We start from the raw sequence: 17,988 nt of genomic DNA on the forward strand, positions 1-17,988 counted from the left end.
GCAGAGAGTGGGTTAACACGTCACTTGACTACCTCATCCCCAAGAAACTGTCCAGGCCCAAGCGCGAGCAATCCCACCCCATGTACTCTGTGGTACTGGCCGATCAGAAAAAGCAATGTGAGCTATTGGAGCGCATCTGGAGGCGATCCTATGATCCTCGGGCGAAGGCCAATTTCAGATGCGCCACCAAAGCTTATCATAAACTCATAAAGAAAGTCAAGGCTAACTACTATACTGAACTGATCAGTTCTAGCGCAAATCGATCTAAAACCATCTTCTCTTTAGTAAAGGACATGACTAAGCCACCGGAGGATCTTAACTGTACGATAACATCTGACTTGCAATGTGAAGAGATTGCTTGTTTCTTCGTCAGTAAAGTCCAAGGGATTTATAACTCTTTTAAATCTGATGGGTCTGTTTTGACCTTACACCAAGCCTCAGATTCGCCGGATCCTCCCTATTCTCTTCATACCCTTCCTTTTATCTCACAGGCTAATATGGAACTTCTGGCTATAAAAGTTAAGTCCGGGTCCCCGGAGGACCCTGTTAAACCTGAAATGTTTAAACTATTTCAGGATTCCATTTTGGCGGAGGGTCGGAGCTGATTAATAGATCTTTTCAGTCCTCCACCATCCCTAAATCGTGGAAACACGCCAAGGTTGTTCCTTTACTAAAAAAGCCCACCTTGGACCCTTCCAGGTCTGAAAGTTTTAGACCTATTTCCCTGCTACCTTACTTGGCCAAGGTGGCAGAAGCGCACGTGAATGACATCTTGACCAACTACTTGGAGAGCAATGGGATTCTAGATGATTCACAAAACGGATTCCGGCCTAACCGCAGCACGGAATCCGCCCTGCTGGCCGTCACTGAACAACTGAGGGCGAGACCAGATCTGAGTGGCACGTTGGCTCTAGTCCTGCTGGATTTGAGTGCGGCGTTTGACACTGTCTCCCATGGGATTCTACTTAGAAGACTATGGGAGATCGGAGTCTGAGATGAGGCCCTGGATTGGTTTGCGTCTTTTCTATCAGACCGTTCCTTCCAGGTCCATTCTCAACCGTACTCAACCGGTGCAAAAGGGGGAGGTAATGGACGGAGCATCTGAACCAATCAAACACTCGCACACAGTCAAAAGATCTGGGTTTAATCCATCACCGTTCTTTAGCCCACTCTGCCACCCCAGTTCAGACCGTACTCCTCCAGCAGGCTTCCGCTGAGTTGCGGTGTCCCGCAGGGGTCGGCTCTCAGTCCCACGTTGTTCAACGTATACGCCCGCCCTCTGGCAGTGTTGGCCAGAGAACGTAAGATCAAATTAATTTCATACGCAGACGATACGCAGCTCATTTTTCCCTTCTCCAATGACATCGATATGGACCAAGCCAAATCTCAAGATGATATTCTGGCCATCTCAAGTTGGATGACCACGAATTGCCTGCAGTTAAATTCATCAAAAACTGGGGTACTTCTGATTGGCAAGGAAACATACAAGTGGGATGATCACTGGTGGCCCCCCACTTTAGGTCCACCTCCCATCCCTAAGAAGGAAGTAAAAAAAACCTGGGCGTGACTGGATGACTCCCTTTCCCTAGAATCCCATGCAAAAAGAGTGGCTGGCGTGTGCTATGGTCGCCTACGGTCGCTTAAACCAATTTTGGGCTTCTTTGAACCGCCTGTACGCCAGACAATTGTCCAAGCCCTTGTTCTATCGCACATAGACTATTGCAACGTCTTACTGCTGGGCTCTAACCGGACAGCCATTAACAGACTCCAAAGGGCCCAAAATGCAGCTGCCCGCATTTTGTTCGCTCTACCAAAACACTGTCATATGTCCCATATTCTGCGGCGTTTAGACTGGCTACCGGTAACACAATGTATCCAATTTAAGACCCTTTGTTTAATTCATAAAATCCTTCATTGTTCTGGCCCCCACATCTTGCGAGGTCTCTGTTCCACCTATGTCCCCACACGTGCTCTATGTTCAGCGGACCTTCACCTTGCCTGTACCATCAAAATCCGAAGGAGCAGAGCTGGTGGCCGTTCCTTCAGGTACTTGGCCCTGAAATTGTGGAATTCGATCCCCTCAGAGGTGCGTGCTACAAATAACTATTTGTCATTTAGGAAACAAATCAAAACCTGGTTGTTTCCTTCTATCTAGGGTTCCTAGTGGCGCTACACGTCATCTCCATGGGTTAGGTTGCCTTGTTTCAAGTTGTCTGCAGCGCTGGGACGCCCCGTTGCTGGGGTAGCCATGCGCTATATAAGCATTTCTATCATTAACATTAACTACAAAACAGGTAAATGTAGTGAAACATGTTGATTGTCATATCATATATACCAAGATTCTATTTTAATTGCAATGCATGGGTATGGAAAACAAAGGACCAAACAAATGTAGGCAGTGAAAAATTTTACTTTCGCACTAAATCACCAAATAATGTAGATCCATTAATGACTGATGCCATCATCCACGCAGCAAAAGCAGAATCAGGTTTGCGTGCGTAAAGGGGTACCTAACCTGTACATGGATAGGCAAGGATTGCAGCAGGAGACAGTTTGAGGGACAGTATTTTCCTCGTATATGCACTTGAAAGGGAACAATAAGAAGCTCATGAAGCTGCTGAGTCAATGTATGTATTTTTGTAGGGTGTTTTTTTAGGAGACGAGGTTTCTTCTTTTTTACATGTACGCTACATATCAGAATTGATACAACTAGCTACAGGCTGATAGGACAGCAAAACCACCCATAGATAATATTTACCAAATGGTTTTTGCAAAGTTTGTTATTTGTGTGTGAAGATGATGGGAAAGGCAAGAGGGGCACAGCCTTCACTTTCATCCAGTTACAAACCGGAGCACAGAAATATTACAGTGCTCAAGAGATGGAGATTGAATTGGAGCAAATGATCACCACTAACAGCACAATTACTGTCACAATCCCCTGTTGATCCTCAACGTATGGTTTTGGGGAGGGTTAGGGAATCCCATCCCATGCCTGGAGGTGTGTGGCAGAAAACCAAACTCATGTTTGAATGAAGGGTGGCCTTCTCTGCAGTACATATTTGCGAGGGTGCGTTGGGATTTAAAATTCATTAGTGGTGGGCAATAATTTGATTTCAATGTTGAAGGCTATGTGGTTCTGGTTCATGAGGAAATTAAAACCGACAACCTATTTCATCCCAAACTTACCGCACTCCTGCTATGGGATGAAGCAAGGCAGGCTATGAATTTCCAAAGTACAACATAAAAAAAAAAAAAGGTTTGGCCATTTAGACAGTCACATTTTCTTGCTTTACATGTAGATCGACAAGGCATTTTATTTTTACATTCTGAATCTTTGAAGGTATTTAGAAATGTGTTTAGTATTGTAGATTTGATATTTAACAACAAAAGACAGACACAAACCTTTCTGATGTTTCCGTTTCGTGGAAGGAGGGGAGAAGACAAAATTTTCAACTGCATCTAAAGAAATGTATGGAGGTGCAGACAAATTGCTACTTCGTGTCCTTGTGATGCTATGTTCTGCAACAGTCTCCTCTTTTCTATATCGTCCACGGGTTAGTGTTAAGACATTGTCTGTGCCTAGCAACATCATCCTTTCTGGTGTATCTGAACTCACTTTGTCCATGCTTTCTTCTGCTATTATACTGGGCTGGATTTTTATTTTACGCTTTTCATTCGTTTTTGTCACCCGTAAGCCACGCTTTTGTTGAGCAACCTCCTTGATTGGACTTTTGTGAGTTTCTTTGGAAGACCCATCAATACCTGCAAGTGTTTCTTTTCTATGCAACACTGGAGATCCACCTAAGATATTGTCATCCGCAAGCAATCTTTCTCTGCCCTCCAGTGAAGGGGCTGTACTTTCTTCAGAAACAGAAGGAATTTTGGGTTTTGTAATTTGTTCTTCCATCCCAGAAGTTTTTACTATGCTTTTTTGCTTGTCGTTTATTTTAGTCATTCTTGTGCCACGCCTCTGTTTGACAACTACCTGTACTTCATCTTCAGAAGAAGCTTTTAAAGTTTCATAAACGTCTGCTCCTTTTCTTGTTGTATGCCACATTGTAGATCTAGTTATGGCATTATCTGCACAATGCAATTGTTCATGGTTTCCTGGTGATGGCAAAATTCTGTCAACTATACTTTCTTCGAAAACGGAAGGAACTTGGATTTTTATGCTTTCTTCTGCCACCACAGTAGGTTGTTGTTTTTCCTGCTTATTTATTGTGGTAACCTTTGAGTGCAGCTTTTGTTTAACTTCCAGTGCTTCATTATCAAAATAAGTTTTCAAAGCCCCATCATTATCATCTGCCCCCATCTCTTTTTGACGTAACCTTGGAGATCTTGTTAAGATATTTGTAATATGCAATCTTTCTCTGCTCTCTGGAGATGGTATACCTCTATCCACTGTGGTTTCTTCTGAAACTGAAGGAAGTGGGGTCTTTGTACTTTGATTCTTAAGACTGTCTTTATGACTTCCCCTGCGATTTGTCTGGAAAACAATTTCATTGCTCGAATCTTCTGATGTTCCCTCTGAAGTGCTCTTTACACCATCCTCTTCACTGTTTGCTTGACTTGCTTTCCCTCTCTTGGATCGCCTGCTTGAGGTGGTGAGCGTTTTTCCTTGCTCCATCAAGCCACTGACTCCTGGAGGATTTCCATCCATAACATCGGAGACACTTGCTGTTCCTCTCCTGGAACTTCGCCTAGGAGTAAAGGGTGTATGTTGCTCCACAAGAGGAATAAGTGGCACAGAAACATTAAGCTCAGAATTTTCAGAATTTTCTATCACATGTTTATTTCTGCCCCTACCACCTCGTTTAGCAGTTAAAGGAACGTTTGACGCTCGTTCATTTGGAAGTTTTTTATTAGAGATGGCTTCTTCAGTGAAATCCACATCATCTGTAACATTGTTTGTATGTGTGCCATGCTCTAATACAATTGGATAATTTGGTATAACTAAGTGGTTACTTTCAATTATCGTAGAAGATGTTTTTATAACTGAAAAGCAAGGTTGTCCTTGTTCTAGAAATGGAGGCGGCTGTACTTTCCAGCTTATGCCCTCACTTCGTGGCATAGAGTTAACAGAGTCAGCCTCTAAAAGGACAACTTCAGTTGCATCTGGCAACTTCTGGTTTGAAACATTTTCTTCATCCTTAAAAAGATTTGATTTTCTGGCAGTTCTAAGTTTTTCTTCAGAGCTAGGGGCATCTGGTGAAGCAAGGCCAGTGTTATTCAGTTTTACATTAGGACTGAGCACACCATTATGGCCTACATTGGCCAATTGTTCCTCATGATCTAAATGTGGGGAATCCTTGGCTTCCGAGTCAGTTTCTGCTACTGAATGTAATGTGCTGTGATAGCTTATGCTTTTAGTATCATGATTGCTTATTTTTACCAATACTTCATGCGGTTGTTCTTCAGTTTGCTGAGAAATGCCACTTTGCATTTCCTTAGGTGGTTCATGCACAATTTCTTGTGCAACATTCACCATCTCACAAGGTTGTTCACCTAATATTTGTTGTGGAATGCTCTTCACTGTCTCTTCACATACTTCCAGCAAGGTCTTCTGTGAACTACCCTTCATCTCCTCAAAAGGTTGTTCAGAACTTTGCTGTGAAATTTCCTTCACCATCTCCTCCTGTGATGCACTTTTTGTTTCATCTACAATATCCTTTACCACCTCAACAGATATGTCTCCCAAAGTCTGTTGAGAAATGTCTTTAACATTATCGGTTTTCCCAGCATGGCCTTTTCTTGCTTGTCTCCGGGTCGGAAGGATGTGTTCTATTTCTGTTGGATTTGTTTCTCCAATATTGACCTTGGGTGACATATTTGTAACCTCTGAGAGACTCAATGCACCTCTCCGTGAACTTCTCCTTGGTGTGGTGGGTAACTCTAACTCTTCATGATTAGACATTAACTTGGAAGAATTCATCATGTGAGACTTTAAACCTTCAATCGCTCTGCCTCTTACAGTTTTGGCTCCTTTCTTAAGGGAAAGTGACAACTGCAGCCCAGGGTCAATATGCTCCCTTTCAGGCCTGGAAGTTATGTTTTCAGGAAGTTCTAAGGTACCATACCTTGACAGACTTTCATTGACACTGGGCGTGGATGGCACTTGTAGATCACGAGGACCCACCAAAGGATGACTTGTTTGCTCTTCTGTTAAATTATTTGTGCTTCTAGTAAATCTCTTGGGTGTATCTAGCAATTTGATATTTTCAAGAGGCAGACTTTCGACTTTCAGTGCTTTTGGTAGATCAGCTGCTGTTTCCTTTGAACTCCTTAGACTACTCCTTAAAACAGAAGCTTTTTCTTCCACGTTTGCAGGCAAACTTGTATCTTCAGCTGCTTTTGGACTACTAAATTTACCTTTCCTGGAAACCCTTTTAGGGGTAAGTATCAGAGACACTTGCTCATCTGTGAATATTTCTTCAGATTGTTGGTGGAGTTCTTTAGTTCTCCTTGTTCTCCTCGGGGTGGAAACTGCTTCTGGATCTAGGTTGGGTTTTTTCAGTGATGACTGTTGACTTGATACAAGGCCCGGATCTTCAATACTTTGCCCCTTTGAGTTCATTTCAGATGCTACCAAATCATCCACATGAGACAAGTTAAAAACCTTTGCATCTGCATCATCAACAGATTCCACAGGTGTTTCACTGAACTCACCAGACGTTCTACTTGTATATATTTGAGCTACAGTTGCACATACTGACTCTGTCAGCACTTCTGAAAGACCCTCATTACTTCCTGTGCTCCTGTAAACATCTATAAAGTTCCCTGGAATGGCATCTTTAACTGGCTGAGAAACAAGTGACTGCAACTGGGGGACTTGATGTTCTGAAACAAATGGCAAATCCTCAATGACATTAGTAGAATATGAAACAGATAATTGTCTATCGATACTCTGCTCCTGGGAAGTTGGCACATCACAAACAGAACTCTTGATATCCTGATTGTTAACTTCTACAGATTTTCCAATAAGACTTGCTACTTTTTCAGGAGAATCTAGGGATGGAAGAGCTTGTTCTGCTTCACCTTCTTCTAGGATTAAGGTAAAGTTATTTTGTGCAACAGAAATCTCCGTGCCAGTATTTGACAATTCACATTCTGCAGCAACATTGACATCAGTGGACTCCAAAGTGAACATTTCCTCAGTTTGCTCAAAGACTGGATGTATTCCACTTGTGCCAGATGAATTCAACTTGCATATGGAAAGAGCTCTAGTCTCTTCAGCCTGTATTTCCAACTGGCCATCTTTTTCAAATGTCTAAAAAAGGAAGAAAATAACACAGAAATAAGCATACTGAAATATTCTTTGGTATACATAAACATTACAAAAACACAACCCATAATCAGATGATAATAAAAAGTTGTTTGGTGCATTTACAAAGGTATCATGCTTTCAATAAATGTTTGCAAAAATGTCATTCAAAATAATATAATTATTAGAAACACGGGGGCAAGATGGCCGCTGAGGAGTTGTGCTGAGAAGTTGCACTTTCTCCCTCTCCTGCAAATGCTGGTATATGAAGCGTAAAAAACGCTGTGGATTCTGATGGCTAGATGACCGGTAATCGCTGGTGGCAGAAAGGTCTAAAGGAGTATGTACAACTAATAAAGCAGCTAACTGGGGGCGAACCAGCCTGGCACTGGCTGAAAGTGAAGTGGTTACGCTGGGCTAGCAGTGTGGAGAACGGAGGAGATCGAAGGACGATTTTCAAGATGCCCCTGCGGAGCGCTAAGCCGGACAAGAGAAAAGAAATGCCGGAGTTACCAGCAGTGAAGAAACCTGCCATCGTAAGTACACCAAGCACTGACCCAGGCATCGGCAAGCCCGGGAAGTCTCTGGGGGCGATACGGACGAATCCAGCTGTCCCAGCCCTTGTTGTTAAGAGGAAGACGGAGCTACGGGACAAGATGGGAGAGGCAGCAGGGAGCGCGTCTACGAGCACCGCGTAGCTGCGAAACCAGAAAGAGAGCAGAGCGGACAGGTCGAACAAGGGAGCAGATTCCCAGCAGGGGAAAGATCCGGCAATGCAGCAACCTACCCTAAGTGAGGTTTTCCCCAGCAGGGGAAAGATCCGGCAATGCAGCAACCTACCCTAAGTGAGGTTTTCTCCTCGAAAATCCCTGGGCAGACCGAAGGAGCACAGGTACAGCAGGAGACCAGCGTGAACGTCCTTGAGGACGCTACGGAGACAGCGTTGAACGCCGGAAGCCAAGTTGCTAGGCAACGTTTGGATCCCGAGAAAGGCGAGCAATGCGCCGAGACGGAGCAGACGCCCGGACAGCAGCTCAACGAAGGGAATGGCCAGCGGAAGGTGGTAGCACCAGAGGAGACACCAGAAGCACCGCCAGAGGTGCAAGAGGGGAGTACAGCAGGTCCAACAACTAAAGGGGGCGAAATGAGGAGTGATAGTAATACCAAGACGCCAGGGTTCACAGACCAGGGGAACACTGACATGCTGGAGGCTTTATTGTTAGTGGAAGCCAAGATGAACTCTGAGAAACTAACAAAGCAGACGAAGAATGCATGGTGCAGTAGAGACAGTCTGATTAGTAAAAATGACCAGGAAAGAGCCCGTGACAGAAATGCAAAAGAATGGGGTGAAGGCGCTTCATTAGAGGGAGAGTGTTTCTTTTCTGTGAATTAAGTTACAGAGTCAGAGTCTCTAGTCTCAGAGAGCCCTGAAGAGGAGGAGGAGGTTGAGGAGGATGAGGAGGGCTCAGACTCTGGGTCAGATACCTCTGGAAAAGACTCTATGCAAAGGAAAAAAATCCTTAGATCAAGGAGACGGGCTACAGGATCTCCTTTTCAGACTGAAAGGCGTTTAGAATGGGATTACTCGGCTACTTCACAGGAATATCAGGACACTGATGGAGCTGGTGCAGTGGGGGGTTCCGCTCGCAGTGATTCTTTTGAAATTCTATTCACTACTCTAAAACAAATGTAAGGTGAAGCGAGGGCAGATAGCCGTAGAGCGAGACAGGACACAAAGAAAATTCAAGGATCCCTTAGGAAAATTAACAAACTGTACAAAGAAGTAGTGGATAGAGTGACAGAGGTAGAAGAACGTACAGGAAAATTGGAGGATGATGTTGGGAGCTGGCAATCCTTTAAAACTGAACATGAGAAGATGGCAGAAGACCTACGTTGGAAGATGGAGGACTTTGAGAACAGACAAAGACGGAACAATATCAGAATTTTGGGTGTGGCAGAAGGGTCAGAAGGGCAGGATATAAGACAATTTGTTGTAGAACTATTAAAAGGGGCCTTTCCAGAATCCCAGTGGCAATGGGAAAGGGAGGTGCAGAGGGCACATCGGTTCCCCTTTGTGTTAAAGAAAGGACAGGCTAGGGAAGGCAGAGGGGTGCTACCTAGGGCAATTCTTGTCAACATAGGAAATTATTTGTTAAGACAGGAGCTTATAGACAAAGCAAGACCCGACAGTAAACGATCATTCAAAGATATCACATTTTTTACGAGACCTGATTTCTGCCACATGACGGCAGAGCGCAGATGGAAACTACAGCAAATGATAGCACCTTTTCAGGCTCTAGGGGCAGAAGCGTACCTTCTCTATCCCTCTAGACATAAAGTGGTCATAAAAGGGAAAACTTGGATGTTTGCATCAGAGATTAAAGCCCAGCACTTCTTAGAACAGTTGAAGGAGCAGAAAGTGGATCAGGGAAGGGGATGAAGAAAGCTGGTTACTAATTGTATGAGCTGAGGGCTCATGGATATTTTCTTTTGACTTTTTTTGGGATCACAGGGGGTAAACTCAAAATGAAGCAACACAGCACGTGGACAGTAGGAATAAAGCAGGAGGGGGACGCGACATGCATAACTTGACGCAGCCACATATAGGTCGCACGACCTATTTGCCTGTAAGGGGGTGGGAGGTAGGGGGGTGGGGGGGGATAAAGGGAGAGGGAGGGCAGGAAGGGCTGGGGAGGGCAAATGGGGGGAAGAAAAGAGTCACAAAGGTCTGGCGATTTAAAATTGGCACAGCACACTGGGATAGGAAAAAAGATGACATACATGCAAGATATACAAGATATACAGGTACACATAACATATGTAACATACCCACGATTAAATAAAGCAGTTGGGGCACTCATTGGTAATAGAACTAACTCCAATGTCATGTAGAATAGCCTCAATAAATGTCTGTGGATTGAACGACATAAATAAAAGGCATAGAGTTGCTGCGTTATTAAATACTCTGAAATTAGATCGGATTTGTCTGCAAGAGACACACATAGAAGGTAATAAGGCATACCTTATGGAACAGTTGGGATTTACGGTTTTAGCAAAAACAAATCAAGGTACAAAAACTAGAGGGGTGGTTGTGATCGGTAGAAAGAGAGACACAGAGGTAAAGAGGAAAAAAGAAGATCAATGGGGAAGATGGGTAATATTAGAATTACTATTTAAAGGCGAGACAATTACGTTGGTTTCAGTTTATGGGTCTACTGATGATGATCCTCACATTTTTCAATATCTGGATGTGGAGTTGGCACAGTGGCCGGAACCAATAATATGTTGTGGTGATTTTAATCTACATGACCCAGATAGTTCATTTGCACAACCAGGGATCCAATACCGAGGCAGAAAGAAAAAAACACATAGAGCTTTGTCAGAAATGGTGTTAAATAATGCCTTGATAGACCCATGGATAAAATGCACCCGAATCTGGATGGTAGCACTTTTTTTTCAGCCCCACATCAAGTTTTAGTTAGGTTGGATTATTTTTTAATTTCGAATAGTCTGGTAATAGGTTCAGAAATAGAAAAATACCCACGTATTATATCAGATCACAACCCACTAGTATTAACAGTCAAACTAGGTCAAATCCAAAGAAAAGAGACACAATGGACCTTTGAAAGGGCCCTGCTGCAGGATCAGGAATATAGAAAAACTATGACAAATTGGATGACGAGTTACTGGGATATAAATAGAGACACTGCATCCCCAGCTGTAGTTTGGGACACATTTGAGGCTGGGGTGAGAGGGGAGACAATGAGCTATGTCTTTTTGAGACAAAAGAATGAAAAACTGAAGGTAGAAGAAATGAATAGAAACATCTCGAGAGTCGAAGATAAGCTAGAATTGGCTATTAAACAAAACTCCCCGTTAGATCAGATACTGCTGAAAGGTATAGCACTTAGGGCAGAGGCAGCAGAAGGGATTGCCAAGAGAACAGCAGAAAAATACTTGGCAGGGAAGGAGAGTGTTTATGAGCTTAGTGAGCAGGTGGGCCATATTTTAGCCGTTCGGACTAGACAGAGAGGAGTAGCAGCAGACATTAGGGAGATTACAGATGCACAAGGGAATATGGTACAATATCCAGACCAGATAAGGGAGGTATTTAGGCAATACTATTTAGGTCTTTATGACGCAGATGACGCAACAGGAATGGAGGATGTAGAAAGCTATCTGAGTGAAATACCCCCTTCAAAGTTATCAATGGTGGATAAGGAGTATCTAGAAGCAACATTTCAGCTAGAGGAGTTTGGGGCAGCAGTAGGAGATCTACAGGCAGGGAAGGCTGCAGGCACGGACCAGATACCACTGGAGTTTTATAAAACATTCCAAACAATCTTACTGGGGGATATGTTTAATATAATGCTGTTGGCGCAGAAGGGGGAGTCAATACCGCTATCATGGGTAGGAGCAGACATTATAGTAATTGCAAAGAAAGGGAAACCAATGACTATTCCAGGCTCATACCGGCCAATTACATTGATGAATTCAGATGTCAAGATTTACTCAAAGATGCTGGCTAAAAGACTATCAAGTGTGGTAGAAAGCTTGGTTTGTCCCTCCCAACATGGTTTCATCCCGGGGAAAGGAACAACATAACACATAAGACAGGTTACAACAATGTTTGATGCAGCAAATACCCTAGGAGACCCTATGGCAGCTCTATTTCTGGACGCTGAAAAGGGGTTTGATAGGGTCTCCTGGGGGTTTTTGTTGTCAGTCATGAGGTGGAGCGGAATAGGAGAAAGGTTTATAAAAGCTATACAAACTCTGTATACAAATCCAACAGCTAAGATAAGAGTTAACAGAGGACATTCGGAAGCTGTTAGAATAAGAAGAGGGACAAGGCAGGGTTGCCCTTCATCTCCCCTGTTATTTTCGCTATATCTTGATCCCTACCTGCGCAGATTGGAGAGTAATCCAGATATACCGGCAATGAATATAAATGGCTGTAGAGTAAAAACACTGGCGTACGCGGATGACGTAGCCATATTAACACCCGATCCCAGAGATGCAATTAGGGTGACGGAGGAGGAGGCTCAACATTTTGGACAGGTTTCCGGATATAGTCTTAACAGAAGTAAAACACAGATTGTTGAGAATAGTCATGTGAATTGTAATGATGATAGAGTTGTTAACTCAGCAATATACTTAGGGGTTGCAATAGCGGCAAATTTAGATCTGGTGGTGGGTAATAATATGACTCCATTAATATCACAAGTAAAAGGGGATCTGGAGAGAATGAATAATCTACATCTGTCACTGGTGGGGTGTACCAATGTTATAAAGCTGATAATTTTACCCAAGTTTCTTTACTTTTTTAGATCAATTCCTTTATTTTTTTAGGTTAGTTGGTTTAACACGCTGGAGGCAATTTGTAACAGGTTCATTTGGGCACAGGGTAAAACGCGTAGAGCCTATAAGTTTATGGCCTTACCTAGAGAGAGGGGAGGATGGGGTGCTCCGGATTTCAGACTGTATTATATGGCAGCAGCCCTGCAATATATGCAAGGATTAATAGGTGGAAATGATGGTGATCCGAGGATTGATAGTTTTTCCACAAAAATATATACAGCGCTAGTAGGGGTGGAAGCGAGAAATTGTTTTTTAAACTATATAGAGTATGGATACTTTAAAAGAACGAGATTTAAGACATTAGTGGCCGCTGTTAAAATATGGAATGCATTTCTGAAAAAGTGTAAATTGGGGAGATATAATAGATACATATGGCTGTATAAAAATAAGTCATTCCCTCTGGAAATATTTGGAGACCAAACTATGATGAACTGGGTGGAAAGAGGGATCGTACAAATTGGAGATATATTGAAACCGGAGGGATTGGTACAGTTTATAGACCTTAAAAACAAATATGATCTGAGCAACAGGGACTTTTTTTAAGTATCTCCAGATCAGGAGCTATCTAGGTAGTAAACAAGGAGGACCAGTAGGATTTAGCAAGAATGAAATTTGAGACAAAATAAGAACAGCAGGAGATCGTTTGATACGTTCAATATATGCTAGTTTGGCAAAACGGACGATCTAGAAAAATATAGTAATAAATGGGCGGAGAAAATAAGGGGAGAAATAGGCTGGTTTCAGGAGTCATTAGATTTAGGCCGATCGATATTGTGTGCATCCTCCTTTCAATCTCAACATTACAAAACTATATATTCATTATATATAACTCCAGCCAGGATAGCACAGTGGGGAGGCACTGCGGGAACTACATGTTCGAGATGCAATGCCGCTGAGGCAGACAATATACACATCTTTGCCACGTGTCCGCAACTCCATACGCTGCTTAGAGATATTGAGAGGTTTTTGGTTAGCACATTAGGGATTCGAATAAAGCTTACTCCGTCTTGGATTTTACTAGGGGTTGGCAGGGATAATGATGGGGTGCAGCAGGAGTTTATATTTGTGGCAATGGCGGTATATAGGTTAATGATAGCTAGGGCCTGGTTGGACAAGAACCCGCCAACAGTACAGTGTTGGCTAGCTAACTTACTAGCATCTTATAATATAGAGAAGAATATATATGCTCGAAGAGGGAAGAGAGGGATTAGGTTGAGTGGGTATTCTGTTTCATATTGCTTCACAAAACCTTGTATGAAAATGATGAAATGTAATGGATGTAATGAACAATACATTTATGTATATCTGTATATCGCTGTTATACATGAAGTAATGGAAATCTAATCAATGATGAATAATGTATAATCTATAAAGTGTGTCTAATTTTGAAAATAAAAAATATATTTAAAAATAATAATAATAATATAATTATTAGCAAAATTATGTTGGAGCACTACAGAAAAGGTTACTTAACTTCAGTAACACTCTTTCTGCTGATTACTCTATCTAAAAGCAGATTCCTCACCCTAAAATATGTCCACAGGCACCAGAAAGGATCTGCAAACGCCTTCTGGCAATGCCTTCACCAGCCACTAGATGGATCTGTACAGTCCGACATGACAGAGTGGAGACACATAAGCACCAGCCCTACACGCTGTCAGTTGCATGCTTGACTTTTCACTCCCTGAGACGCGGAGTGTGAATAATCTCAAATTGGGACTTCCCCTGACTCTGAAAATTACATGCCACACCTGCACACTGTCATCAGGTCCATTCAAGAGCTGCCCATGCCCAGAGACGAAGACCCCATCATCAAACTGGTATTGACCATTGTGCGGATTTGTAGAATTGGCATCTTATTAATTGATAGAGTCAAATTTACAGAGGCGGGTCAGTGAGGATCCTGCAGTTAGACAGTCTCTACCAGAAAGAGAGTTGTTGACGGTAAGAAACTTGCTCTTTTGAAAGAGACTTCTGACCACAGAATCCTCAGCTTTTTAATATTTACAAGAGCAGTATCTGTTAGGAGGTGGGTCTGTGTATTGCCTCAAATTAAAAAGTCCAAGGGGACCAAGCAGACGAAATGTTCTTCTCTGCGAATCTAACTGCACGGACATTGTGCTGCTTGATTGTATGTAGTGAGACCTACACAACAGCCTGACAGACATCCAAGACAGGAACTCCAGGTGCCAACGTGTTGATAGCAGCCTTGGCGCCACGTTTGCAGTTATTTCGGAGTCTGCTTTTGGTCTAGGGCATAGCAGATCTTGAGTCACTGTGAGATTCAACAGGAGATGGCCCTTTTCTGAACAGCTTTGGTGCGATAGACATAAAAAATTCGGCACTCTTGAGGGCCAAGCGATGAACTCTTTCCTTTTCAAAGGAGTGAGGCAAAGCATAGTACACCAGTAAGGTGATGGTTTGACCAACATAGAACAGAATCTTAGCTTTCATAAAGAAAGATGCTCATGCGACTGAACCAGCTCCTCTGGGAGGAATGTGGTGTACAGAGAATAGGTACAGAGAGCCTGAATCTTTCTCACTTGCTGAGCCAAAGTTATGTCGACGAGGATAGGAAACCGCAGAGGGCAGCTGTGAAGCATTTCAAATTGAGAGCACATAAAAATGGGAGGACCAAGTTAAGGTGCTAAGGTGTTGAAACAAAGGGAGAGGGAGGAAACAAGTGTGTTAAAGGCCTTTCAAAAAACAAAAACAAAAAAAAAAGGCAGCCCAACCGAAGGCTTAATAAATGAGGCCACATCAGACAACAGTAAAAAGGTAGAAAGAGGTGAAGGGTATTGTTAGAAATGGGGGTCTCTAGCTGACAGAGGTATGCACCTCGTCCAAGTAGGGACACTTCCTTCTAGTCAGGGTAAGGGGGATACACTTCTAAAATAACCCCTGCTCACCCCCTTGGTAGTTTGGCACGAGCAGTCGTACTCATCTATAAGGCAATGTGTAAAGCATTTGCACATAACGAAAAGTAATACAGTGAAAACACTACAAAAGGATACCACTCCAGTTTTAGAAAAATAGTCAATATTTAACTCTGTAAAACAAGACCAAAACGATGATAATCCAGCATACAGTCAATCAAGAATATCAATAGGCAAAAATAGACTTTATAAATAGTTCCTTGAAGTGGATAGCTCCAACCGGGACTACCACGGTGGCGTGAACCAGAAATCCAACAGTGAAGCTGGCTGGCAGAGATGCCAGAGGACCCTTGACCAGTACCTTTAGTTCCGTCTGACCGGGGCAGTGCGGGCCAGCTGCGGTGGGTGTCGAGCCTGCTGTGTTAAGCGGTGCAGTGTGCAGTGACCTCAGGTCGCAGTGCAGGCAGCAGCTCAGTGGTAGTTGTACATGGGCGTTGGTTAGACCAGGGTGGCGCTGCAAAGTGGGGCGATGCTCTTCGTGGTGCAGGCAATAACGCCCGATGCGGATCAGGGTCAATGGAGCTGGCGTCAGAGGGCCAAGGCTGTGGTGTGGGACAGGCCAGCGCGTCATGTAACTTACAAGCGGTGCCCCCAAAGAACAAGTTACTTACCTTCGGTAACAATATATCTGTAAGAAACATAGGTTAGTTATAGATTCCTTACCTTAGAATTACCCCCAGGCGTCAGACTGGATACGGGGAACTTTTGTCAGCAGTAGCACTGCGTGTCGGAATGTGGCGTCTGTTGACTACGCGTTCATCGTTGGCATCTTGGTCGCCGGGATGAGATCGCGGTAGCTACATAGACGCGCCCTCGTGAGCAGACATCAGTTCTGTACACGACTTTCCACACCAGAAGCATAGAGCCATGCAAAACACTGACCATTGGTGCACAAAACTAGAGCCCAGAAAGGATGTCCTCAACCCTAGAAGTCAGTTCGCAGAACAGGGAGGATGGATGGGGCAGTAACGAATCTATAACTAACCTTTGTTTCTTACAGATATATCGTTACCGAAGGCAGGTTGTGAGAAAGTGCCCTCTTTCTGCATGTTTGTGTTGTATAGCGTTTTAGGACCCTAGTGTAATTTACCGATTCATGCCCTTATATAGGTATAATTCACCTTGCCCTTATATAGGCATACAAATCATAGCCATATTTAGACATAACCCATCCAGTCAAAATATAGGCATGGCTACTTCCACTAGTTCCAAAAAGCCGTAACGATTTCTTGGAAAACTCTGCTTCAGCAGTCAGGGACATCCCTTTCTTGAATATTGATTTGTCCTAGAATTCATGGCATTTTCAAAGAACTACCATTCCCTTGGGGTTCTTTGGGGACGTTATTATGTCCGACTTTACGTCAAACCAGGCACCTTCAAGGTATAAATATGCCCACACTTGCCATAGCAAACACACAGTGGTTTGGAGCAGTTCGACTATCTACTTGCCCGACGCATCTCGCTATAGCAAGTGCCGAAGGAAGCCGACCCTCCAGCTGACGCACTGACAGAGAGGCTGCCTTTCTCTCGCTGAGAATCCAGCTCCAGTGTTTCCAAGCTCCCCTTGCGGGGTGTTGGGAAATCGAGTCCCGAGACAGAGATACAAGACCTCCTTTATTCTAAAACCAAGGTACAGAGCTGATTAGATCCTAAGAGAAATCTTGGATAGATTCTTGGCAAAGAAACTAAACCTATGCTACACCTCACTTACTTCTTCCCTCGTACTATACTTAGGTTAGGTACATCAGGGTAGGCGTATTTTAGAAGCACCAGTTAAGTACTTTTAGTCTTTGTTATTTATGTATGTATTTTATGGCTTAGAAACTCTTCTTGCTGTACGCATTATACTTTACAGCCAGTATTAAGATTGTAGCAGGTCATTTCTTCTGCATGAGAAAGAAGACTGTTTAAGAAATACTTTAATTGAAAATGCCTGTCTCTCTATTTCTCTTCACCTCTGATGAAATGAAACATGCACAATTGACCAAGTGACTCTGGAGATACGTTTTATCGGGGGAAACAAAGTTGTCATGTTTATGCGGTTGTCAGAAACAAATCCCTTCTTGTGTATTCGAGAAAGTTTCTAGTGACCTCTGAGCTAGCTGGCACTCACAATTAAGTCGAATATATTCAATAGAGACCTAGTTGACCCAAGTCATACGTCACATCTATAGGATATATTATTCCAATACGCAGAGCCTATTGGGAATATAGGAACTATACTAAATGGCGCCCAACGTTTGGTAAGGCACTAATTTAACGCTAGATACTAGAGTAACTCAGTTGTGCTTTTCACAGAGACCCCTTTTTCCCGTAAAATACTCCAATAGATGTCTGGAGTGGGTAAAAGGATAAAATATCCACCATTACTGAGTAGGACAAAAATCTTATGTATTAGTTTTTGGTTTTTTCAACGTTGAAGGATACAGT

At 43.2% G+C, this 17,988-nt stretch overlaps 1 protein-coding gene across 3 annotated transcripts in view; it reads right to left on the reverse strand.

Annotated features, from left to right (window-relative positions):
• AHCTF1 (AT-hook containing transcription factor 1) overlaps positions 1 to 17,988 on the reverse strand; it is a 1,100,496-nt gene that overhangs the window by 174,321 nt on the left and 908,187 nt on the right. For all 3 annotated transcript variants that reach the window (XM_086927206.1, XM_086927204.1, XM_086927205.1), the window contains one exon: positions 3,403 to 7,267. In XM_086927206.1, the coding sequence (XP_086783332.1) occupies positions 3,403 to 7,267 (3,865 nt within the window). The remainder of the gene's footprint in view (positions 1 to 3,402; positions 7,268 to 17,988) is intronic.

The sequence above is a fragment of the Lissotriton vulgaris genome, chromosome 6, assembly GCF_964263255.1.
Source record: "Lissotriton vulgaris chromosome 6, aLisVul1.2, whole genome shotgun sequence".
Classification (NCBI taxonomy): Eukaryota; Metazoa; Chordata; class Amphibia; order Caudata; family Salamandridae; genus Lissotriton; species Lissotriton vulgaris.